Source organism: Genypterus blacodes, unplaced genomic scaffold, assembly GCF_046128005.1.
Source record: "Genypterus blacodes isolate CSIRO-AG114 ecotype Tasmania unplaced genomic scaffold, CSIRO-AGI_Gbla_v1 ptg000022l_1, whole genome shotgun sequence".
NCBI lineage: Eukaryota > Metazoa > Chordata > Actinopteri > Ophidiiformes > Ophidiidae > Genypterus > Genypterus blacodes.
Window position 1 is genome coordinate 2,303,815 of NW_027466835.1, and position 26,799 is coordinate 2,330,613.

The window sequence follows — 26,799 nt, forward strand, 5'->3', positions numbered from 1 at the left end:
CACATAAACAGATAGTCATGTATTCCCAATATATAGGCTAGGTACCTACCTAACATTACATGAATGTCAATATGAAGCTCATGTTATATTAATTATCAAGATCACAGAATATGCTACATGGTCCTTTAGTTGCCGTAAGAAACTGTTCCATGATAAATTATTGAATACCAGAAACTTAGAGTGATGTAGTGTTGGAGAGGAATCCTCGAAAATATAAATAGATCATACCAGTGCTTTTGCTGACTGTGTCCCTGTCATGGCGTCATGCATATCCTGGACAAGGACTCCACTGCAGAGTCTCTTCCCTGCAAATTATTATTGAGTCTCGTAAATGTATATTGGTGTTTTTTGGATGATTTTACTCAAAGGATTTTGTTAGAAGGTTAGGGTTCTTGATAGTCTGGTGGCTCTGGCCAATTTTAGGGAAAACATTGTATGTGTTAAATGAGGGCCCAGGTTGATTCATGATGAGGTTGCTGACTGGATTTTTATGTGCATTAAAAAAGGGCTGGTTTCTGGGGGGAAATCCTTGTGTTTTTGTATAAAATCCACTTGCAGTGTGCTTTTGGATACTTAATTGCTTCTGCAATGTGCCTTTAAGTTATTGAAACATTGGAGAGAAGGTCTAAAAACAAAACAAATTTGAATAATTGAATGCTGGAAGGATACAATTCTTTTTTCTAAATTCAATTTTTCCTTAAGAAAGCTAAGACTTAATGCATAATCACAAGTCTTTCTTTTGTTGTGCAGTGTTAAATGCACTTGAATTGTGTGTGTTGCTAGTTGTGGCCCAGAGATGGAAAAGCACAGCATTGCTTGTGTTTCTCTTCGCTTCTCCGCTGGAAAAAGGGAGGAGGAGGTGTGTTGGGACAATAGGCGGAGGGAGTGAGGGGGTGCGACCAATCACGTTGCAGGAGCATCTGTGAGTAGCGAGGGAGTTGGTCACTCAACACAGAGACGAGAGGAGCTGGTTGGCCCTCCCTGAAACTCGCCCACACGCATGCTCTCCCGTTATCCTCTCTCTCTGGTACAGTATGTCCATTTCCCCGTCTCTTCCTCTCTTGTTTCTATTCCCTTCACTTGAGCTTTTCCAGTCTACTTAATCTTGTTGTCATTTTCTCTGCACCAAATAACAAGAAGTGAGAGGAAGACGGGTTCAGACTGTTCAGACTGAATAAAGATAGATGTCTTGTTTAAAGTCTGTAGGATAGCTGACTGTATTATTGGGCGACCTGTTGCTGTTGAAGATAATTTTGTGTATCTGTGGGTTTGTTAGTTAAAAAGATGTTTAGATTAAAATCCAGATGTTTACCCAGTGTTCATTATATTAGAACTTCAGTTTGAAGACAGAGAGGATGATACAGAGTACATTGTATGACCACAATGAAAATGAAAGGCAAGAAATGAAGGAGATACATGAGGATTATATCAATGGAGGGGTAAATGAGCCCTGTCCCTTTAAGAAGTGCAACCCCCCTCTTCCCTTTGGTTTAAACCATCTGTCCTCTCTCCCAGTGTCATTGTCTTGCATCCTTTCTCTCACAGAAATACACATATGCACATGACTTTTTTTTACATACATGCCACAAGGGCACAAACAGAGGCTGAGCTCGACCTGTGCTGCTGGTCACGCAATTAATAGTAAGGGAAGGTAAAGAGAAGAAGAGTTTGTTGGTGGTGGTGGGGGAAGGGTGAGGGGTTGGAGCTGGGGGGTTGACTGTGCTTGGTGGAAGGGGCCCCTTTTGTGACGTATGCGTGTGTATGAGACAGGTATATGTGCATTTCAGCCTCAGTCACACTTCTTCACGTCTTCTCCTGAAATGCCCAGGGTCGCTTTCTGCATGGAGTCTTGTGTGAATGGGAACCCACTTTAAGACCATGTGTCATTCCAGGGAAAATGCCTGTAAGGCTGCGGTGTAAACGTGTGTTATGTTTATCCTGGCATTGTCATGGCATGTGACAGAAAGAGCAAGTACGACAATGTTCCTGACTGTAGCTGCATGTGTGCATTTGCCTCACTAAAGGTTGCATTATGCTTCTTCCAATGCAGCCTGTCTGACACAGTCTGAAGGCAAATGTGTTCATACCTTTTCTGAAAGTCCACATTGATAGGTGGAGCAAAAAGCGTGCCATCATAGAGAGGAGAGGGGGTGGTAAGTTTGGGTCTATGTGGCTTTGTCTTTTGTAATCTCAATGCGATTCATCAAATAAATGGGGGAAGACTCACTTTAGGAGATATGATTTAATTTGTTTTTGTTAATGGAACTGTTGTAGATATCAACCATGTCCATACTGATGAAGCACAAGCATCATCCTCCTGAAGTGAGCTTACAGTAACAGTATGGCGCTGGCTACTACGGACTGCCTGAAGATGTCTGGCATCTTGTTGCACACATGAACGGACCAAGGCTTCACCTGGAAAAAGACCCCACTGAAGGTGTTGGCATACTTCCACAGCACAGCATGATATTTTTTTACTTGCCAGAAGTCATAGTTACGCCACGCGGTCTGCGACAGCCATTTTGACAAGCGGACATGCTGTACTCTGCCGTGGAATTATACTGAGACCCTCAGAGTAATCATTTTCTGTAGACTCGCCGTTGATCATCCAAAAGATCAAGATCAACAAGATTTGTTCCAGTTTTAGGATTAATTTAAATTGTAGACATGACATTTGAAAAAGGTAATGTATTGCCTTAATTGCAGATTAATCAAGTTTTTAAGTTCCCACACTATTCACAAACCCTTTCGGTTTGCAGGGAATAGTGTGTGTGTGTGTGTGTGTGTGTGTGTGTGTGTGTGTGTGTGTGTGTGTGTGTGTGTGTGTGTGTGTGTGTGTGTGTGTGTGTGTGTGTGTGTGTGTGTGTGTGTGTGTGTGTGTGTGTGTGTGTGTGTGTGTGTGTGTGTGTGTGTGTGTGTGTGTGTGTGTGTGCTGGGGTGGGGTTAGTGCATTACTCCTTGGACCTAAATTCTTTTTTTCAGTGGCAATAGCGAAACTACATAGAGATTAAGAAGCCTATTGGGCCTCTGTGTTTCTCATCGGCCAGCAGGCATTTCATACTGAGCTCTGATTAGCTGCAAGGAGTTCTATAGTTGCTTTTTCACTACATAAAGAACTTAAACCCTTTCTACTTGGATTGTGTGTGTATGTGTCTTAAGACTCTGTGATGCTTCTTCACCCAAGAAGGTGAATTCATGCTTAACAGAACTGCATAGAAACAAGTCATTGGTCCGAAGCATCATCATCAGCCTACTTCACACATGCAGACCTTCCCTGAAATGTCCAGTGACGCCTCCTGCATTGGGCCATGTGTGAAAGGGAGAAGGCATTGAAATTCAGGGAAATCTGTACCTCCAATTTCCCACCTCAAGACCATGTATCATTCCAGGGAAAATGCCTTTTTAAAGACAGTTTCCTGCAAAATACTGGGATAACCTTTGAGGTACCACTAGTGATCTTCAGGATTACCATATGCAGCTAGAATCGGGAACATTGTCCCAGATATTGTCGGGGAATAGTTTGAAAAGGTCTACACCTTGGCTTTACGACACATCTGTGTTTTTTAAGTGTGAGTGAGTTATCGATTATGCAGTGGTGCTTGGGATGAGCTATTTAGAAGAATTTGATATTCATTCATCAAAGGGCGTGGCACTAAGAAATGGCAGAGATCTTAGTTGTTCGGATCACTCTCAACCTGGCATAGAGGTCATTTATTTATATCACGGCAACAACAAAGATTTCTCCTCCTTATTTTTCTTCTAACTCTAAGAATTTAGGAAGAAAGAGGACTGTTGGGCCTTGGCGGCGGTAATCACTCTAATGTGTGCCCACCTAGTTTTTCTGTTTGTTGTGCAATTTATTGTTTAAGCAATCTGATTTAGATGGGTGGAAGGCAACATGTATCTAACCTTCTGCATCCATTGCTTCCCCTCACTGGTACTGTCTTTTAGGACGTTTACTTGTTCCTTTGCAGAAGAATAAATCCAGCTTTAATGTTAGCCTCTGTTGCCTCCAACAGTTTGTCCCTTTGACCTAGATTGTCATGTCCTTGTTATTCCTGTCTTATGGTCTCCAAGTTTCCCCCTGAAAACTGTTTTTTTATTATGACGATATGACATACGCCTTGTGGGAAAAAAACTGTTTATTTGCACCTCTTTTCCTGGAAAAAATTAATGGAGATTAATGTGTCTTTTTTATGCCCTCACAATAACGATTATGATATTCCTCATGAGTCCCGAGGTAAATAGGTGAAACATCAAAAGCAGTTAATTATAATAGAATAATAATAGTAGTAATAGTAAGTAATAGTAGTAATATAATATAACAGATTTGTAACAACGAAAAGTCAAATCTGAAATGCTGTGCAGATGTCACTTGAAAACTTTCTGTGTATCTTAATAATTTACAGTAACATTATAAATCTTTTTTTAATAAGATTACATTTTTGTTATTTTTGTTAAAGATACCGAGGAACAAATTTTAAGTTTGTTTGGGTAAATAACGAATCTCAATATCTACTTTCTTGTTTTCGGAAAAATCCACCAGCACAAAAGTATGACAAATGTCGAGTACAAATGGCGTATAAGTCACATGAATTCTCATCTGATGTGTTAGACAGCTGACGTATGGTCACAATCAGGATTGGAACACAAGTAACACATATGCAAGTGGCTGAAATCTGATATGAAAAGATCGATCCCATGTGTTTTTTTGCTGTTCACACTATTCTAAAAAGAATCAGATCCATGTCACTTATGACCAAAATAAATACTATGTGTTTGTGTAAGCACAATTTTGACATCAGGAATTATACGAGATTTTTCTCATTTTGTGTAGAGTGGGTAGTATGTTTGTACTTACAGTTATATTGTTTGTTGTACTTATAGTAGTTATTGTACTTATACAGTAGTTAGATTACCTTTGCCTGGTGCAGAAACCCTAACCCTAACTCTAACCCTAACCCTGATTACATTGAACAAGGCACTCATAGTTGAGCTCTTATTTAGCATCAGGTTTTGCTTCCACAAAGGGAGAACCCAGTCAGAGAAAAGGAAGCAAGAGAGTTGTCAGATCAGATGCAGCAGGAAGACTTCTCAGTAAAGGCCGGGACTCTTTGAAATGTAGAAGTGGAAATAGGGATATTTAGTGACAGTTGGTGCAGTTAATCGAAACCAGTTTTTGTTTTTTGCGATGGTTAAGAAATGGTGAACTCCATTACCTAGTTTTATGAAGCAGTGCAGTCCCTGGTGCAGTCCCTGACTTTTTGTTCTGTTTGTCAGACAATTAATTAATGAATCAGCTCTTCTGTTTCTTCATCTAATAGTTTGACACGTAAATATGCTTTAGCTGACAATTGCACGAGTTAAGCAGGGATCTTTCATGCATTTTCTATTGTTCTCATTTGCTCCAGTATCAACTCTGTCTTTGCATAATTTGTGAAATGGTTATAGTTTTGTGTTTGTTGTAGGACAGTCCGGATTTGGCTACATATTTTGTTTGGTCTGGCTCCTGTAATAAGATGGCCTTAATCTTATCTGTATGATAAAGCAAGATTTCCATCTAATGAGTGTCTCTCTTTCCCCTTTTTCTCTTCCGTTGTTTCAATGGTCTCACAGTTAAAAACAAGGCTTTGCTTGTTGGTTGTGTTTGACACATAAACTGTACATATACACACACCGACATATTTACACACATATGCAGACAATCATCAGAAACACGAGAGACACAGAAGAGATGGTATAGAATCCCCTCCCCCAGCCAACAGCCTAGCATGTTATACCTCCCATTTTCCCTCCCACACATGCCCAAATTCCTCATACCCTCCCCCTCTCTGAAGTGGGTGTGTGTGTAAGGCAGGGGAGTGCCATATCACATCCACCACATCTGCTCACGTGGTCTTTACTTGTGTGTGTGTGTGTGTGTGTGTGTGTGTGAGTCAGTGTGTGAGTGCGAGTGAGGGAAGCTTTCCTATACGTCGTACATATGTTGTATTATATGATGTGGTTGTGTATTGTAATGGGAGGTGACAGGCCTCTAGAAAATACTCTTTCTGTGTGCAAAGATTTGATGGGCATGCTTATGTGAGATAAAAGAGAAAGATCTGGTTTCAACAGCGGAATCCATTATTTTAAAGGGAAAGAAAAACCCCACCCAACAGACACACTGACAGAGGTCTGGTTCATGCATGGTGCGAACGCCACACGGAGTGTACAGACAATTACCCTAAAAATGGCCTTCTGTGATGGCTGCAGTTGGGGTCGTACTCCAAAGAAAAAGGGTTTTGGTTTATAGGGTGGAAGGGTTTCACAGTCACTGAAGTTACCCTGAAGCCTTCCTGTTCCATTCAACGGGCGTACTGACCAACACCTACTTCTATGTCTTCCAGCCAAATCAGCTAACATAATTCCTCCTCCTCAATAAGCAACAGCAACTCTCTCGCTATCACCATGTTTACGTGTTTATGACTTAACCAGGAACAAATTCTATTTCTGGTATGATTGTGTTGTGGTTTGGAATGGTTTGAAAGTAGCAGAGTCCTACAGTTCCACCAAATGTAATTTTGGGGTGGAGCAAGTGTGAGAACCTTGAATGCCCAAAGTCATATATATTTTTAGAAATACAGAGAAAACGGTGTAGGTCCTGAACAGACATGAGTTGATGATTTAAGACAGTTACTGAACTCATATTGTGTTGTCTTGTACAGATGGTGATGTACAGATTCTTAGCCCTGCCTCGCTTGCTTTCTGTCATAAATTTTAAATGTCATCACTGGTTTGACCAATTTTCAAATTTAGTTTGTCTTCTTCTTATTGTAATTATTATTATTGTCATCAATAATATACATTTTGTAATAATAACAATAGTAAAAATTGTACATTTATATTATATAATAATAATAATAATATTTTTTTTAAATATGTATTGATTGGTTATAAGACATCAATAGTTAATAGATTATTAGATTAATAAATAAGAAATAATTATTAGTTATAAGACAGAAGTAATTCAATTGATAGCTATTTCAAACATTTATTTTGCTTCACTTTCATTTAAAACAACAAACAATTGTTTTAAGGGGAAATTAAATGAAGGTTAAATGTATTCTGGTTGTTTTTTTGCCACTAGGGGCAGCACTACAAAGGAACCTTAATATACCTAGGCCTTGCTTGCCATTATTCTCATAATTATTATTGTTTCAGTTTAAATTCCAGCAGCGTGAGACGCACGGCAAAGCCAGTATGCAGCGTACATAAATACTGTCTGCCTGTCACAGAGAATCTGGAGCATTGGTAAAGAATATCCATGGGGAAATCGAGCGGATTTTGCTGGTCTTAAAATAACCTTGCACTACTGAGAGACCCCCTTACACGCTCAACAAGGTCCTGCAGGAATGGTGGGGCTATTTTCAAAAGGAGTTTACTAGGCAAACCTTTAGCCCAACTAAGCTGCTGTGTACCAGGATAGCCGTTCAACACAAGTTACAACAGTGCAAACAGAAATTAGGTAGGTTTATAATAGACCAAGGGGGGCATGCGAGCTGCATGCAGCTCCTTGCCGGCTGCCGTGCGACTCAGCTCCAGCTCGAGTGCACACTGATTTTTCTCTTGGTGTACAGAATTTTCATATTGTGAATGGATGCAGGAAAGCGTAAAACTCAATGAAAAATTGAAGATGAACGCCTGGCGTTTAGCTGCGGTATTGTCTAGCTGTCTCTCCTATAGGCCGTGCCATGCTGGTACTGTGAAAGCTGATTATGGGTTGGGCCGCTCTCTCGCTCACTCTGTTTTATTTATAGTTTTAACATTCTTTATAAGTTCATCTTCAAGCACTTTACCCGTGTGGGTTATCATCATTGTCTTTTGTTTATGGTTCTTTTCCCATCAGTTATGTGTTGTGAGTGTGTGTGTTGTTACAGTTATTTTACCACCACCTTGCTCTCCTGTATTTTGATTTATTCTCCGTCACCTCTTCTCTATAGCTCTTACGTTATGCTGAACCATTTCATGCCATTGATGGTCTGGTAACAGTGTGGCTCTTCGAGATGGTGTTGGGTTTTGTTCTGGCTCTTTCAGCTGTACTGGTTAGCCATTCCTGGAATAGACATATACATATCTGACTTAAGTCTGAAGTTAGCTAGTTAACCCCTTAATCTTGCTTCATAGTACACCCCACAGTTGTATCTGTCATTAAATAACAGATATTACAATATACCATTGCGAGGGAATAGACATTCTAATTCTTTGACTTAAGATTGTGCCCGTGATTCCTATGGGATGTGTGAGGTCTGAGCAAACTAGCCTTTACCTGTGCTTTCTGCGCAGCTCAGATGTGGGTACCTTTGACTGGGAACCTCGTGGCAGAGGGCTGCCTGCATGTAGAGAATTGTAGAAAGCCTTTTTAAGTGTTAAATTTGCTCTGCACCAGGGGAGGTGCAGAACACTCTCTGGTGCTTTGAAGCTTTTTGAAACTGAAATTTATTAAGAAACAACGATTTTTCCAACAATGATTTATATCCACATTATGAGCACAAACAATTTTCACGAGAAACAGACATGCCTAGGTGAGTCAACCGATTATATACAATGGGGTAAAGTGTAACATGTAATAAATCTAATGTTGAATATGATTAACAGGCATTTACCTTATTTAACACAGCAAGCCAAAAGATTACCCCTGTTTTCAGGTAGTGATGACAGACTGAGAATTGTGGAGACTTTCACAAATATTTCCACCCAAAACTAACACTATACTAATTGTGGTCTCGTCCCTATAGGCCCTTTATTCTCTGTAATTTTGATAGAGATGTATAGGTTGGTTGTTTGTTGTCTTTATATTCAGTGTTTTAAGGCCTTTTCATTCTCAGGGTGTGCTCTAATTGTAGGCCCACTTCCCGGCCACTGTAGGATGCATTTGACTATTGTGTCTGCTAGTGTTCAAAGAAAAGGATTGCTGAAATATAAAAAGAAGAAAACCTGACTCATCTTCCTTACACCATGTTGTGCATTTTGTGTGTCACGGTGGCCCTGCCAATACCAGCTTTGTGAATAATAGTTGAGCATTTGAGCAAGTTATTTTCTATATCTGAATGCAGTGTAGAGTGTAGCTTTCCTCATATTAATACTTTTGTTTGTTTCAGAACATTGAAAAACAAACAAACAAACATAATACAAGAAATCAAAAATAAATACCTCAAGACCTAACTGAATCCGGCCTCCGTCATCTGTTGCCATCGGCCTGTTACTTATCTGCTCTCCTTCACTCACCCTGCCCAGCACATCAATTGGTGAAGCTCAGTGTTAATAGCATAAAGCACTTCATGGACACTGTTATAGTTAGAATAACAATAATGACCTTTGAAATGGCACCAGTATACCGTGACGATTAACAAACAACTGAGAAATAGGTCCATTTGTAGATCTTCGAGGCAGAGACATAGAGGGGGCCGCTAGCTATGGAAGTGGGTAGTTGTCTAAACAGGTAGCAAAAATTCAGCAACGATTGTTTGGGGGACAACTTTTGGTGTTGGCTGTGGCCTGAGCTGCTTCACATGCTGTCCTTGTTGCTCATATAGTGAGGAGATGACTATGACCACCAAACTAAACAGGAGAGTGCATGCTGACCTTGGTTACCCTAAGAATGAAGTTTAGCTGTAAATCAGCTAAATGTGCTGTAGTATCATAAATGTTATTTTAAACACATTTTCTCATGTTTCATTTATCCATTTCCTTCTGTTGTCATTGCTGCAGCTGTTTTCCTCACCTTTCTGAAATAAATAACAGGCTGATGTCGTTTAATGTCGACATTGTTGTTTACAGTGGTTGGTTAGCAAAATATCACAGAGTTTTGAGGCAAGTTGGCCCTCACATTGTCCCGATATGGACATAATGTTCAATCAATCAAGGAATAGAAAGGAGAGTTATGCAACAAGCTAGAGGGTCTGTCTTTAGAAGAAGAGATGAACACTATTTGACTTGAGCTGATATCTTTAGCCATTTCAGAAATCAGATAGCTTTAGCTTTAGCAAAATAACCTATGTATATGATCTTGGCTGGAAGAAGTGTGTGTGTACTGCATTGTGTATGTGCATGTAATAAATGCATGGGTCTGAAATTTCTCATTTTTGATATTAATTTCTTTCTTACAGTGACAAACAAACTGATGGACACATACTCAGAGTTTATACACAGAGTGATTAATAATTAAAATAATCACTAGTTTAATTGATCATCAAAGTAATCGATAATGGCAGCCCCAATTTGATTGAAGAAAGTTTCTTGTGTCTCGATTCTTCGTGCCAATGCAGAAGATGTTCTTCTATGAAACATTGTCTCACTTTTGCCATTGCCTGTTCATATTAATACAAGCTGTTTATATTTTTTGTAAAGAAAACAAATCACGTCTTATTTAATGGCCTTGGCCTTAAAGTCAAGAATTTTGCAAAATTAACTAAATATTTAATATCAGCTGGATCAGCTCTCTTGTAATTTCCTGTAAAATTGTCACAATTTCAGTCTGGAAAAAATGATGGTGTTACATTTTGTATCAAAATGTTTTCTTCTTTAATTGACATATTTGTTTGATGTCTACTTTCTGATTTGCAATCTATAGATTTTGTTTTATTTATTGATTTTCCTAATCCTAAAGAGCATAACCCAATTACTCAAACAATCCCAACTGCCACTAATTGTTTTGAGTTCAACTATAATTTTTTGAAGATTAAAGTAGTGCTCCGACATCGTCTCATTACTCAAAGTTCGTCGATGAGAGCGTTTCATAATTTTCATTTTGTAGGTATTTTCCCTTGGTTTAAATTATTATGATTACATATGTTCTATTTTTTTGCAAGATAATAAGATGGTTCGATACTCAGTTATACCTCTCAAAAAAGATATGTGAAAAGCCCGGATGTGTCATCCGGGCTTTTGTCCTATCCTCGTCTCCCTGCGTCTGTAGTGGGCGGGGCTAATGCGTGCGCGTGCGTGTCGCATTTGCATATGCGTGGTTGACGGGCAGGGCCCCTTTCTCGATGCCTTTTCATAGGCTTTTGGTGGTCGCGCCCTTTCCTCCGTTTTTCACATAGAGAGAGAGAGAGAGAGAGAGAGAGAGAGAGAGAGAGAGAGAGAGAGAGAGAGAGAGAGAGAGAGAGAGAGAGAGAGAGAGAGAGAGAGAGAGAGAGAGAGAGAGAGAGAGAGAGAGAGAGAGAGAGAGAGAGAGAGAGAGAGAGAGAGAGAGAGAGAGAGAGAGAGAGATTTGCACTGAACAATAACAGCTCATATGTAATGTATGAACATAGATCAGTTTGGTTTGGAACAAGGGATGGAGGCAATCGGTCTCCACCCACGTTCTACAAATAAATTGAAATGGCAGGTACCATGTTAGTTTACCTGTTTACTTTGCTGTTCAGAGTGAATATCTGGTTGAGAAGGTTTTTTTTTGAGTCTCTCCCTAAAAAGACACATTCATAATTAAACACTTTATAATTTACATATGCAATTACCAGTCACACTTTACCACTATTAATATAGACATCATGAAGTTGAGTTTGAGTTGAGTTTGTTGTTGAAGTTCTGATTTATTCTTGCTATAAGAAAAAAGGCAGAAACTAAGGCTAATGAGATCTAATCAATCAAATCACAGCCATGGCTGGCCCTGCATTTCACCTCTGACACATTCCCATTTATTACTCAACATGAAATGTTTTCACACAGCATCACATGCCACTTGTTGCTAAAAGCAAACTCCATTTCATTATCCATATGTGATGAAGATGAAATCCAAGTCTACAGACTGATAAGATAAGAATGATAAATAAAGCTATCTTGTCTTATTATTGTTATTATCCTGAGGGAAATTACTGTACAGTGGAGAAGGAAACGAAAGATTCACTTCTAGTGCAAAAGAAAAAAACGTGCAAGAATGCATGCAAGGCAATACAAGTACACAATAAGGGGTACAAAGTACATACAATAGGGGAATAAAGTTCATACAGTAGGGGAACAAAGCACATAGGGAGTAGAAATGGTACAAAGTGCAGATTGTGCATCTGGCTGGGGAAGTGAGAAGTATTTACGATTTATACAACTTATACAGCAAAGAAGTGTGGCATATGATATACAGCAATGTGTTGTGCGATATGCTGTAAAGCAGTTGTGAAATGTTAGTGGGGGGGGGGGGGGGGTCCTCAGGTGGGGGCATAGACCTCAGATCCCTACGTCCCCACTGTCCATCCCCTGACCTGAGGTAGATCTGTTGTACAGTCCGATGGCCACAGGAAGGAAGGATTTCCTGTGGCGTTCAGTGGTACACCTGGGAGGAGTGATTGAACAGTTTCAGCACTGAATTGGAGTTTTCTTTCCCTAACAAGCCTGTTTAATTAAGTAAATATGCTATTTGTGTTTTTAGCATAATCTAGTATGTATTACTGCTTTTGATCTTTATTGTAAATATACCCAAAGATGATCATGTCGAAACCAATGTGTGGCAGCCGCCACACTCAGCAAACCACAATGGAATTACAATATACATTCATTAAAATGGTTGTGCGTAGACTGTGTGTGGAATGTGTAGGGGAAGTCTGGTTCAGACACAAAACGGAAATCATTGAAAGAATGAACAGCTGAATTTGTAGGAAAGCCCATACTTGTCTGCAAAAAAACCATTTACTTGTTTGGTTTGGAAGAGTTTCAAAAGTCAAACATCACAGTGGAGCCATACAGAAATGTGAAAAAAACCTTTACCTATTTTGTTATTATTATATATATATAGTATAGATGCTGCACGTTCATCAAAAGGGAAAACTGAAACTTTGGCGTCAGAGCAGCAAAGGAAGTGTTTCCTCTCTGTGCCACGTGAGCAGCTGTCCGCTGAAAGCACTGAACAGCATCTGTCTTGTTGAATGATGTTTTATCCAGATTTGTGTATGGATGTGACCATGAATTTGCATTTCGATTGCATTCAAGCTTCAGTAGTTTGTCAATTCACTGCTGCATTAATATGTTCAGAAGCTACTACTCATTTAAACCAAGGTAACTACAGTTTTCTGTTTACATCTTCCTTGGTCCGTGTGTGAGTGAGTGAGTGTGCGAGTGAGGGAGGGAGTGTGTGAGTGAGTGAGTGAGTGAGTGAGTGAGAGAGGCAGCTGCGCTGAACTCCTCCCTTTCCCGGCCCTTCCCTGCTGTATAGATCATCTCGAGTAATTTTTATTCCATCAATGAATGGAGAGACGCGCGAAGCCTCATGCCAGCGTATGCGCGGGAGAATTCCGCTGAGTTTATAAGGAAACGAGTTGACAGTGTGTAACGGAGTGTTTGATATATATTTCATTATATTTGGAATAATCCTTGATGTGTAGATTCCCAGCCACCCCGCCGCCTATATCTGCTAACACGATTGTTGCTGTTGTTGTCTTGGCTGCTGGTGTTTGGATAGCGCACACAGCAGATGAAGGCGCAAACTCGTTCAGCTGTGCGGCGCTATCAACCGAGCATGCTCGTGTATTCTGTTCTCCAGCTCCTCCCGCCGGCTGATTATACACTTTGTTTTTCTGCTGAATTCTCCGCTGTCATGTGACTGCACACTGACGGTTGTACATGTGGGTTGGATAACGGTTTGTTTTACCGCTTTACCTTAGATCAGGGCATTCAGCAACTGGGGCTTTTCGCAATAACAAACTGTTGTGTTAATTAAGCGTATAGGGTAGAACATAGGTTGGCATCAGCTACATATAACGCTAAATCGTTAATATTTTAAAGTTACATTTTTGACCGATGGTTCATAATACAACACAGTTTTGAGATGAGACGATGAGACGCACACACTCTCATGTGTGCCTTCCTTCCTGTGGCCCTGCTGTTCTCCCCGCCCAGCACTGTGTCCATAACATGAAATGGCTATAGGCACCACAAAATGGCGAGCATAGCGCGAGAGGGGGAGGGTTGCTGCAGCACACGTATGGAATGGTTGACGAAGGTGAAGTTAATTCACCTCGCCATGTTAAATTACGCATGAATCAAAGAGTAAATACATTCCTAATTTCCACGTGCAAATGTAGACAATTAAATCCACGGTCACCCGGTGATTTTATTCCATTTGCTGTTATGCTTACTACTTCTGCACAAATTGCACTAAATTCGATTTTTGTGTTTTACTGTGCAAATGACAATAAACTTGAAACAATAAACGTGATACTGATCTGTGTTTGCAGATAGGCTTTGGCTGTGAATAAGACATTACTTCTCATCATTTATATCTGCCAGCGACAGTAATAACGTCAATGTCACGTCGTAGCCTCGAGTTTGACGTGCGCACTATACTTCAGCTTTTGATAAGATATGAGGCGATCCAATTACACAATCAAGACTGATCCGAGATGTTCCGCCTTCTCAAGATGGAGACCCTTGCCTCCTGAAAATGGAGGGCCGGCGCAGGCGGGGGTCAGGGAGTGGAGTTTGAACTTTGACCAAGACAATTCCCCCACCCCCCTCACACACACACACACACAAATTAGCACCCTCCCCCTGTTTTTATTCTATACTACTCAATCCTATTCTATTCTATGTGAGTCCTGTATAGAGTCTCCCATTCAATTTGAGCCATTATGGGCATTTAACAGTATTAATGTCAACAATAATGTGGTAGTAATTAAACCATTACTAAAATATTTTACAAAAATCGATTTGTTTTAATTATCACAATTGTGATTCTTAGTTGTTTATTTTATTGTTAGTTGTTTTATTTATCTTTAAAAGGTCCCCTTCTCTCAATCATCCACCTGGGTTCACGTCCCAGTGAGTGTCTGACAGGTTCCTAACAGCAGTGAGGTGCTCTGCTGCCACACTGATGGGTGTAAGGGTGTCGTGTAGTCTCATTCAGGTAACTAACTCTTAGTGGTGGAATAAAAAGAAAGGAGGATGAGAGAAATATTTAAAGACCGGAGATTAACAAACACCTCTGCAGAATGTCTTCGTCCCTCCTGAAGGGTTCCATACTGCTCAGTAGCAATGCCTGGCACAAAGGCTTCAGAATGTGCATCAAACTCAACTACACTGTTTCAAAGAAATGTGTGTCTGAGGCTCTCTTCATTTCTTCATTCTAAGAAGGTATCTTCGCTGCTTTATTTTGTGAATCAAAGTAGTTTGCTTTGACAGGCACATGTTTATTTTACAGGATTCGAAGAACACAGGAAACAAAGCATGATTCAATATGAAGCAAGATTGGAGTCATGTGAAATACGGGAATATTCTTTAATCAGTGTTAATTTCATATCAATCTAAAATAGAACAGCTAATATATGTTTTCTTCAATAATAATATACAGATAATCACACTTTCACACCATACACACACACACCACACTGAAAATGATCAAATGTGCATCTAAATCATTTCATGCACAACACTATTTTCACCAGTAGATGTCAACCACGTGCACTAAATTAACTACTTTTCAATACTTTTCAAAGCTTCAAAAAAGATTCTGGGGGATGTCATGTTTGCTATAGTCAACACGCAGAAAAAAGTGGTCTTTTTTATTTTGCTTGTATGGTACACACATAAAAACTATGTGTTTGCAGACAGTATTTACATTGTGAATCCTCAGACAATGGTCTTGGCAGCATCATTATTATTGTTTGATTTGACATCTGTCATTCTTCTCCTTGTCTGTGTTGTGAAAAAGTGAAATTTGAGTAAGACATATTTTGATGGAATTGATAAGAAAAGCACAATGGATCATTTATTTGATAGATTGATTTACAATCTGATTGTGATCAGATAATTTAGGCCTGTTATTCTCTGTACACCAATATCGATTTATGCTAAGTGAGTTGGCTTCAGAGACTATGTACTCTTCTTCTTGCTCTCCTCACCTAAAATGGCAGAGACCGATGGAAATGGAAGAAGTCAGTGATGTTTAGTCTTGCATGTTCCACCTACCAGGTATCTAACCTATTCTTTGTCCCTGTGATGTGCAAGGGTCTAAAGTTCCAAAATCATTTGGCACGCCCTTCAGGTCAGTCAGTAGGTAGAATTCCTACATACAAAAAGAGTATCCTTTTTCCTAACACCAAGCTGCCCTGGGACTAAGGATGAAAAAGTGTCTTTTGGCTAAATCTGGTGTTCATGTTCATTAATATGCTATGTCCTTATTTGATAAACAATCTTCATTCCAAAACCAGACAAGGACTATACAGTTTCACATTCACCAGAACTCTCTCTAGTCTTAAGTTTGGAATGAAAACGATAGGAAAACCTTGTGGATGGTAGGAGAGAATGGTAGAAAGGAATTTAATATGACTGTGGGGTTATGAAAAAAAGGAAATTACACCATAGTTTCATTAGAATTGTGTGTTTTCACTAATCGCAATAACTATTCTATTTTGGAAAGTACAAATATTTGATCGAGCTTTGTGCACCTGCACTTAATTTGCACATTTTTGGAGACAGGAGGATTTGGCAGCACAGATGGAAAAGCAGTGAAATGAATTTTCTGTATGTACTCATACAACTCTCTCCAACCAGTCACACAAAGGATTGTAACATAAACCCACTCTGATTGACAATGTTTACATTAACATTAGACTCACTTTTCAGTTTTTACTGTGACTAAAAACAAGAAAGCTGTATGCATTCTGTCCTTTGGCAGCCCTTTGATGGGGCGACCACAGCAAGAAATTTAATATTAAATGAATTTACTATTGCTTAATCCAGGTCTGCTTGAGTTGATGGCCTCTCACCTGCAGTCCGGTTCTGCCTGAGGTTACTTCTTGTTAAACCAGAGTTTTTCCTTGCTGCTGTTGCCAATGGCTTGCTCATGAGGGAATGTTGGACTTCTTTAAGTGCTCTGTATGTAAAGTGCCTTAAGATAACGTTTGTTGTGAACTGGCGCAATATATTTAAAAAAAAAGAATTGAATTGAATTGAATTGGTCAAGATGTCATATTGCCATTTAAGACAGACCAAAATGTCACATCGTCACTTTAAGACATGATGACATGTGTTGCTGACAATGATGTGCTACGTATTCACTGGTCTGGTAGTGCAGAAAGAGAGTCAATGTAATGTATCTATCTTGCATAAGGCTTTACTCCCAAAAAATGGTAGGAGAAGTTGGCAAATGGAAGAAGTTTGTGATACAACTTTGTTTCCCAATCGAAACTGGGGCACTGTTAAAGAACAGCTCTGCAATAGGGATGTTGAGTTTCTGGCAGTTGCATCAGGCCATACTACCGGCAGAGGGAGCTCAACATTGTGTTGTTTGTATACAGAACATACAAACAGCCGATGCCAACACAACCCGTGAACTCATCCGCTCTGCCTCAGCCAGCCTGAAATTGATAATGTGTGCATGTATATGTTGTGTAGGGTATCTTTGTAATTTTCCCTTTCTTTCACCTTATATTATTCTTTCACATACACTTTCCTTTATTTGTAATTTTGTTATTGCATTGTCTTCTAGCTGAAACTGATGTGCTGGCTTTGAAAGTAAAGAACACCATCCTTAAAGCCTTGGCTTTCTGTGGCCCTCTCTGTCTGGTCTGAAGGGCTGTGACCCTTGACCTTTGACCACAAACCTTTCTCTCTTCCCAATCTTTGTGAGAACCATAATCCTTCCATTCGATTGCTTCTTTTCTTCTCTTTCTTTTTGGTCCTTTGTTCTGCTAGAGGCTAGAGTAATGCATATATTTTAATATGTTCAGAAACCCTAGTTTCAACAACGTTTTCAGTATTCCATCTCTGTATTTTAACGATGAGTCAGAAATCAGGGCTCCTGGCCTTTTATTGGATTTTTACTGGATGTGCAATGGACTACAGAAATAAATATAATGCATTGTTCGCAATAGGCAGGAACAAATGTTTGGATTATTCTCCAACCACATGTTCAACAAATGTATTTCATTTTGTTGCTTCAACTCACTGCATTTTGGAAAAAACATTTGCTAAGATACATAATTTGAAACATAATTGAAAATCTCATTGACAAAATCAATAGCTGAATGAAAATACAAGGACATTTGTACATGCTAAACCTACTCTGGAAGTTTTATTGCATTATCAATGAAAGATGTATTTGTCATAAAACCCAGTCTGAAGAAGGATAAGAAAGCTCATTACAGAACACCACTGTGTTGGTAGAAGATAGAAGAAGAGGTTAGCCAATGTGAACTAGTTGTTTTGTTGTTTCCCCATTCACCCATCCATCTTCTGTGTCCACCCATTCCTAACCTGTTGCCATGGTTGCAGCCAATGGTACAGGCCATAGGTTAGTAAGCGATGATGGGAAGGGTCAAACAAGATCACGTGGGGGCTTGGTGTGTGTGTATCTGCGTGTAAGTAGCTGACTGGGATAATGGTTTGAATTGGATAGGAAAGGGATAATGTGGAGTTGATGTGTGTGTATGGTCGACATGTATGTCTGTGGGTGTCTGCATGTGTGGAGGTACATTGAAGGGATAATCAGTTGCACATGTACTGCTCGCAGCATCTCCGACCAGTACATGTATAATATACATACATGCACATACAATGAATAAGCAGCTACTGTATACGTAACCTCTTAGGTCTATTGATAAACAAATAAGTGCGATATATGGCAGATTAATGCTTTGTCATACTATGAGTACTGAAATGCTCACATCCCTCTGTCTGTATTCTTTGCATTTTGGAATTTTGATCACAAGAGTATTCCATCAGTCCTGTTCTTATTGAGAATTTGAAAATGTAGATGAAAAAATTGGCTGCTCTTTGAGCTAAAAAGTCACTTTGTGGTAACTTGAGTCTTCTTACCGCATCAGGGATTCACCTGCTCGCCTATAGCAGTGCGCCCTCCATCATTATAAATATTGAGCTGGGGAGAATGTTTTTGTGTCCCTTGAAAGGGCTAAATGTTTCAGTCCGGCTCCCCCATTTCTTAATTGTTAATTTTGTTTCCACAGGACCAGGAAACTGCAGATCAGAAATATTCCACCACACCTGCAGTGGGAGGTTAGTTTGTGATTCCTACATTATTAACACTGCCAAGGAGGTTATGTTTGCTGTTGTTCCTTTGCCACACATCTCAACCTCTTAATAGGAATAAATTGCCCTGCAGATCTTTTGGCTTAAGCAGTCAAGTCGCCAACTCTTGAGTTACGTGACCTATGTGAATTTACTTTCTCCTTATAATAGAGGAACAGGGGCCTCTGGAACTGTACTTTCTGACGAGTGAATCAGGAGGATATCAGCTCAAGGGCTTTATTGACAAACTGATAAGTGGGTGTTTGTGAGTGTTGTCTTCTGTACAACAATAAACAGGGGCATGAAATGGCCTACATATTACAAGCAAAGTAATAAACATATTCATAATCACTCCATGCCTTCTTGCATAGAGTTGCAGAGGATAATGGGCATTAATTAAGCGCTTAACAGAATATTATGCTTACATGTTGCAAGTGCAGTCCCTAGCAAGCTGGAAAAAAAGTCCCGCTCCTGTTTGTCCCGAGTTTCAGGTATATGTCTTGCCCCTTACTGACCTTGATCTCTTTCCCGTTTTTGTTTAAACTTTAGTGCGGTGCCCTTCCTTATATCCTCTTATTTCTGCTCTCTCTGTCAGGTGCTGGATGGTCTGTTAGCCAAGTTTGGAACTGTGGAGAACTGTGAACAAGGTAGGACTTCTTAGCTTAAAAGCATTACTGTCACTGATATTCAACATCTCTGCTAAGAAAAACTGTGTAACAATACATTGACAGATAAAGTAAAGTCAGATAAAGATGGCTAAATGTTTTTGTACTGTTCCAATAAAAAAGCATACTTCACAATTTTCTCAGATTAAGTTGAAAAGATTTAGTAATTGCCATTCGCCATTCTTTATTCTATATTTAATCCAACTGACACTTTGCTCTTGACATTTGTTTTTTCACGTTATTGTATATAATGAAACAAATGAAAATGGCCTGGACAAAATTATTGTGACCAACCCAGGACCTAATATTTAGTAGCACAGCATTTTGAGACAGTCATTGTAATCAATCAGTTTCTGTAACTCTGAAAGAGACTTCCCCACTTCTCAATGAATTGTTTAGTCAATAACTGTTCAAAAATGTTCATTCTTGCTCAAGACTTAGTTATAACGTATGATGTCAGTAAGCTTCTTGGTACACGTTGAAGGGATTCATCTGTCAAGCAGGAAGGTAGTCCTACTTTCTCTGAACGGAATGCTCATTTACTCAGGTACATTTTAACTGTACAACAGCTACCAGTAGCGGTGCTCCCACAGGAGTTACATTTACTGAAAGAAATTGATAGAAATCAGTTCTGATCAGGTGCCTTCTCATGTAGTACATACAAGATAACTTCAAGGGAAGAAGAAAGCATGTCATAATTAACATGGGTCTGACCACCAAGGTTTTCATGAAATCTTTGCCAAATACCATACTTTGCCAAGTCAGTTTCCAGTCGTTGTTCCAGCAATAAACCAAGATATGCTTATTTAACAGACATTACCTTTCCTTTTAGTGAACACAGAGAGTGAGACTGCAGTGGTTAATGTTACATATGCATCCCGGGAACATGCACGACAGTAAGTGTGTTTGTCTGTCCCTCCATATTATAATACTCTCTCTCTCTCTGTCCAAAATAATGTATTTTCTCTTTTTATGTCAGTTTATGAAAAAAAGAAGGAAGAACTTTTTAGGTAATTCACCAACCTTTTGGGGACTGTGTTTGAAGGAATGTGTTTGAAGGCATGCCTGTTATGGTATTTGGAATTTCTTTAATGTTATTTAGAGTATGCTGTATGCGTATGTCTGTTTATTTATGGGTCTGATGAAATCCAAAGCTTATGGAATATTGGCCCACCTAGTGCTCTAATTACTATTTTAAAAGGTGTAAAATGTTTTATTGTGTAATTATCACGGCCCTTTTATTATTATTAATCAAATTTAGTCCAATAATTAAAAAAAATAAGAAACAAAATTAAAAACCTTTGGATCCGACTTCAGTCAGTCTTTCCTGCACAACACGTGGGCCATCTAGTGGCTGTTTGAAGTAAATCAAGTCAAGTAAAACCAATTTCAATAGCCCAATATCACATACAATGTCTGATGTACAAAAGCTCTCTAGGAAGACGAGGTTTTGATTGAAGTAGAGTTGGGCAGACATTCATGTGTATTCATATTCTTGTCACTGATTGCTCTGGACAGATAAGTGTATAATGACATTATTATTGTGAAAAGTATTAAAGACATTCATATTGATATTCATTTTAATTTTCATAGTGTGCTCATTAAAAAAAGGTAAAAAGTCAAAAAGTCACTTTCAGCTGTAGCTTGTATGTTTTGTATGACACAGCATAAATGTCCTGTTATTCTCAGAGCCATCCAGAAGCTGAATGGATATCAGTTTGAGAACAATGCCCTGCGTGTCTCCTACATCCCTGATGAAAATTCTGAGCTTGATGGGGGGCAGCGTTGGTCAGATAATGGCAGACGTTCTGGTTATGGACCCCATGGTGTACCTCGTGGTGGTTCCCCAAGTTCTGGAATCCCTTCTAAACCCCAGCATGTTGACATCCCTGTGAGACTGCTGGTACCTACACAATATGTGGGAGCAATTATTGGCAAGGAGGGAGCCACCATTCGCAACATCACCAAACAAACACAGAGCAAGTAAGAATCTATTTTGTGTGTTGCATGCTTTGAAAAAATAATAATAATTTGTTGAAAGCTAATTTTCCCGTCTGTATTATATTTACCTACAAAAAAAAGTTATATTAGTTCCCATAACTGCTGCAGTAAGTAATTTTTGTTATCCCTGCAGGATTGATGTGCACCGCAAAGAGAATGCAGGTGCTGCTGAGAAGCCAATTAGCATCCACTCAACCCCAGAGGGCTGCTCGGCGGCCTGTCGCATGATCCTGGACATCATGCACCAGGAGGCTAAAGACACCAAGACGTATGTTTTAGACTAGGATGAATGGATGGATATATGTATATACATATATCAACTTAATTGAACTTAATATATATATAGATATAGATATAGATATAGATATAGATATATAGGCCAAGGCAAGCCTGGCCAGCCCTAACTATAAGCTTTATCAAAGAGGAAAGTTTTAAGCCTACTCTTAAACGTAGGGAGGGTGTCTACCCCTCGTCCAAATGTGGTGGATGGTTCCACAAGAAAGGAGCCTGATAACTGAAGGTTCTTCCTCCTGTTCTACAAAGTACTTGTGGAGTTACTAGAAACCACAAACCATAAGCCTGCGTCAACCCAATTTAACTTTTACACAGAGCTGATGAGGTTCCTCTGAAGATCCTGGCTCACAATAACTTTGTTGGACGCTTGATCGGGAAGGAGGGACGCAACCTGAAAAAAGTCGAGCAGGATACTGACACCAAGATCACCATCTCGCCGTGAGACTCACAAACACACACAAACACACAATAAGTTGAGTTTTTGTAATAATGTTACAATGTGACAATGAATGTTCATAATCAAGAAGAAGAAAATAATAAAAAGGGCATAAAAAGGGAAGTGGGGATTTTTTGCTTGTAGAATTCTTATTATTCTCATATTTATACACACTCACACATAAACACATTCATAAATCAAGGATAGCGGTAGCTGTGCATTGTACAAGTTGATTTGAGGGCCTCTTTAGTTTTACTTTAGTTTTAGCAGCACCATCTACTGTCAATCATGGGTAGTGCATTGATTCAATTCGAGCTCGGGTAGAGACAGAGAAATGTGTCATTACTATTCGTCACCAGCCTGATTTCTTTAGTCTCCAGGACCTAACACTGTATAATCCAGAGAGAACCATCACAGTAAAAGGCTCCATTGAGGCCTGCTGTGAGGCTGAGGTGGAAGTAATGAAGAAGGTTCGAGAGGCCTACGAGAATGACATTGCAGCTATGAATGTGAGTAATCATGCCAACACACACACACACACATACACATACACAAACACCCACACGGATTACATTTTTTTCCATTGCATTCCAAAGAACAAAATAATTTTCAGCCATTTCTCTCTTTTACAAACATATTGTAAATCTCCAGGTCTTGATGATTACTAATGTACAATTTTCTTTACAGCAACAGTCTCATCTAATTCCTGGACTGAACCTGGGTGCGCTTGGCCTTTTCCCCCCCTCCTCAAATATGCCACCACCACCACCAACTGGAAACCCTGTCAGTGGTGGTCCCTATGGATGCTTTGGGGTATGATCATCTTTAGCCAGTAAACTCCCTATGGCAGAAGTCAGCGCAATTCTACTGGAATAAAATCCCAAATTCCATCTGATAAACTCAAAAATGAACGACAACAGGTTGTTTCTTCTTCTCAAAAATGTCTCTCTACTACTACTACCTACCGACTACCTAAGTCTGTACCCGTAGTTTATTTGAATTGGTCTGATTCAGGAAATAATGTTTACAAACAATCGTTGGTTGGATTAATGTTCACACTTACATTTATCAGAGGCCCAACACTTGTAAACAAACACAACGTGCTTACAAACTGTCTTGTGATTGGTCAGAATTAACTGGGAGGTTAGCACTTTTCATGGAAAAGTTTCATTCTTTGCCTGAGCAAAGTCATAAACACTTTCAACTTTCAATTATTTACTCCTGCCATTCAGGATAGATAATTTGCTGAAGTTTGGAATTCATCAGTCTCTCTTTAGAAAACAGTGGTTCGGTCCCAAATAGTCATTCTACATGTTGTTACATAAACTTTGGTTTGTGTGCTCAGACTCCAGAGCAGGAAACCGTCCATGTATACATCCCTGCACAGGCAGTTGGAGCCATCATTGGAAAGAAAGGACAGCATATCAAACAGCTGAGCCGCTTTGCTGGTGCCTCCATCAAGGTCAGTATTAAGAACTGTTGTAGCCATATTACATGACGGTAGATAGTTCAGCGTATCAGAAACAACTTTGTTGTGTCTTGTGTCTATGCAGGAGTCCCACTCCTATATGAACTGTCTGATTCCAGTGTAATGTGAAGTCAAAATGATGTTGAAGTGATAAAAGTAACGTGTTTCAGCAATCCTGTATCTATTAATTAAGGTCCACCTCGCTTGTTTTCACCTCCAGATTGCGCCAGCTGAAACTCCTGATTCCAAAATGAGAATGGTGATTGTTACAGGACCCCCGGAAGCTCAGTTTAAGGTTAGCACGTAGCGTTTTTTACACAAATTGCTCACCTCCTTATTCAGACTGATTTATTTTTATTTATTTGCAGATATAATACCTGCATGGGCTCTGCTCCAGTGCTCAGATAGTGTTAGCATAGGTATTGTGTTTAATCTGTTTGTCCTTGCATGTACATATCTCATCTTCTCTCTGATGGTAGAAGTAGGAGAGAGCTGAGCATTTTATTGAATCAGTAAGGAAGATTAAACCTCAGCAAACAGTCCAGTTCTGAAACAGCCAGTCCAGTTGCTTCGTATCCAAGGTTTCCTCTCTAATAACGATTCTGGAGGACAATTAGTAAATGCCAAAGATATATTGTTTTACTTACACATAATGCTATAGGTAAAGTTTTTCTTACACATATCCCCCCTATGGCGATTCCAATATCGGCAACATGATGATATACATATTTTAGCTGGAACCGATCAACCAGTGACGGGCAAGAACTAGCAACAGTACGGTAGGAAAAATCCCTCACGATCTCCTTGCCTCTCTCAACTTAATCATGGGCGATCACGCTTTTGCGCTCTTAGTGGTTCCATAACAATAAGCTTGGCAATGCGAACGTGAATTCAGTCGTATCCTCTTATTGTGACATACATTCATCAGCAATATAATGATTAAAATTCTGAACCTATCCGCCTTCTCCTACAGGCTCAGGGCAGAATCTATGGCAAATTGAAGGAGGAGAACTTCTTTGGGCCAAAGGAGGAGGTCAAACTGGAGACTCACATCAAGATGGCAGCTGCTGCGGCAGGGAGGGTCATCGGCAAGGGAGGAAAGACGGTGATGAGTCTTTACAATTCCATTGCACTGACATGCCTTGAATGCCTTAATTAACCTCTTTGTGTTCTTACATGGTTAGGGTGCACATTGAAATCTTAACCTTGAACCCTGTACTATCTCTGCGCTCTAATGTAACCCAATTGCGTGTCACTAGGTCAATGAACTGCAGAACCTGACAGCAGCTGAGGTGGTGGTCCCAAGGGAGCAGACGCCTGATGAAAATGACCAGGTCATTGTGAAGATCAATGGACATTTCTATGCCAGCCAGGTACACCTCTGATTCTGTTACCTCATTGTCTGCCTCTATTCCATATGTGCCTGGTGAGATTAGTGAACATAACCTAGAGTTAATGCTATATGTGTGCATCCTCATATTCAATCTTCAGACTCACCTGCGCACATAAATCCACTTAAGCATCAAACACTGCAGGTGGGATCAGTCCTTCAAGTAAAACCAATCATGTTCATTATTTGAATATCTTCATGTTGACACTAGAACTGTACTCTTTTACAAATCTTAAATCTTTATCTTTTCAATAGTATCAAGCAATTTCAGATTAAGAGAAATATTCAGACGATGTAGACACCTCACTTTTTTCCACCAGCAGTTTACCTGCTATCATGTGTTGTGACCATTAGAAGACAATTTGTGGTGCCAAAAGCAAAGCATTCATTGCCAAACAGTCTCTATTGAAGAGCAATATACCAATCCACATATGCCATAATCATAATAAAACAAGCTCCTTTGTTTATATTCAGCACTGTTGTAAATCGTCTTAAATCGCAGAGGTGACTGACAGCTATATTCATTCATTCATTCAACAGGAACCACGCCCGACTTTTAATTATGAAATTTTGTCTGGATGAGACATTGTTGTTAATTAAGTACACTATTAATTGTAATTGCAGCCATGGATCACAAACCTTTATTTCATTTGTATTTTAACGCAGCCTTAACTGACGCAAGTTACTTTTCTCTTCTGTCTTCCAGTTAGCTCAGCGGAAGATACGGGATATCCTGACACAGGTGAAACAGCCACAGAAAGGCGGGATGGGAATGGGCCCCAGTCCCCACTCCCAGAGCTTCACAGACATGGGAAGCCCGCCTCAGTCATTGTCTCAGGAGCATCAGCCACGCAGGAAGTGAAGGCCCATGCAGACCCATCAAACTTATGTGGGGAACCAAGCCTGACAGACAGAAACACAGACACACGCACAGACTGACAGATAGACAGATGGACAGATACAGCAGAGCGACACATAGACTCAGCGATAGATGGGAAGTGAAAGTAAAAGGAAGGGATTATGCCCAACAAAAAGAGAGATACATATAGACATTCAATACAGATAGAAAGACAAAGAGGTAAAAATGAAAATATGGATAAAATAAAAGGGGATTTGGAATAAAGAAACATGAGAACAGACCTGATGCCAGCCCAGAAGAGAGTCAGATTGAGGATGGAAGGATGAGGGGCAGGAGGGACAGAGAGGGAGAGGTGGTGTCCTCCTAGTGTGCTTTCGTAGGCTTCTTGCCAACTCCGTTGCCTTGTCTGCTGCAACCATTGCAGATCTTGCACCAGAGAGGTGTAAACAACATTGCCATTATCTCCGTGTTAGGGCAGAGCCTTACTGCTGTTGTTTACCCCTGTCAGGTGTTTAGATCTACCGGACTGCCTAGTGGAGAGACATATGCTGCTACAACGAATGCGAGAACTGATCCGAGTTTGCTGAGGCACACTAGCAGGGGCCCATTGGTCCCTTTGTTGCCCATCTGCAGACCTCTCCAACTATCTACAGTCACTCCTATATTTTAAGGGTGAATTTTTTAAACATATAG

The 26,799-nt window shown here is 39.8% G+C and overlaps 1 protein-coding gene across 1 annotated transcript in view; it reads left to right on the plus strand.

Annotated features, from left to right (window-relative positions):
* The window catches only part of igf2bp1 (insulin-like growth factor 2 mRNA binding protein 1), a 31,089-nt gene extending 4,980 nt beyond the window's left edge, over positions 1-26,109 (plus strand). The window contains exons 3-15 of the mRNA XM_076143060.1: positions 18,933-18,981; positions 19,589-19,640; positions 20,491-20,554; positions 21,348-21,641; positions 21,793-21,927; positions 22,269-22,391; positions 22,763-22,898; positions 23,077-23,202; positions 23,735-23,851; positions 24,078-24,152; positions 24,831-24,962; positions 25,117-25,230; positions 25,954-26,109. Coding sequence (XP_075999175.1) covers positions 18,933-18,981; positions 19,589-19,640; positions 20,491-20,554; positions 21,348-21,641; positions 21,793-21,927; positions 22,269-22,391; positions 22,763-22,898; positions 23,077-23,202; positions 23,735-23,851; positions 24,078-24,152; positions 24,831-24,962; positions 25,117-25,230; positions 25,954-26,109 — 1,573 coding nt within the window. The remainder of the gene's footprint in view (positions 1-18,932; positions 18,982-19,588; positions 19,641-20,490; positions 20,555-21,347; positions 21,642-21,792; positions 21,928-22,268; positions 22,392-22,762; positions 22,899-23,076; positions 23,203-23,734; positions 23,852-24,077; positions 24,153-24,830; positions 24,963-25,116; positions 25,231-25,953) is intronic.
* Positions 26,110-26,799: the final 690 nt, after the last annotated feature.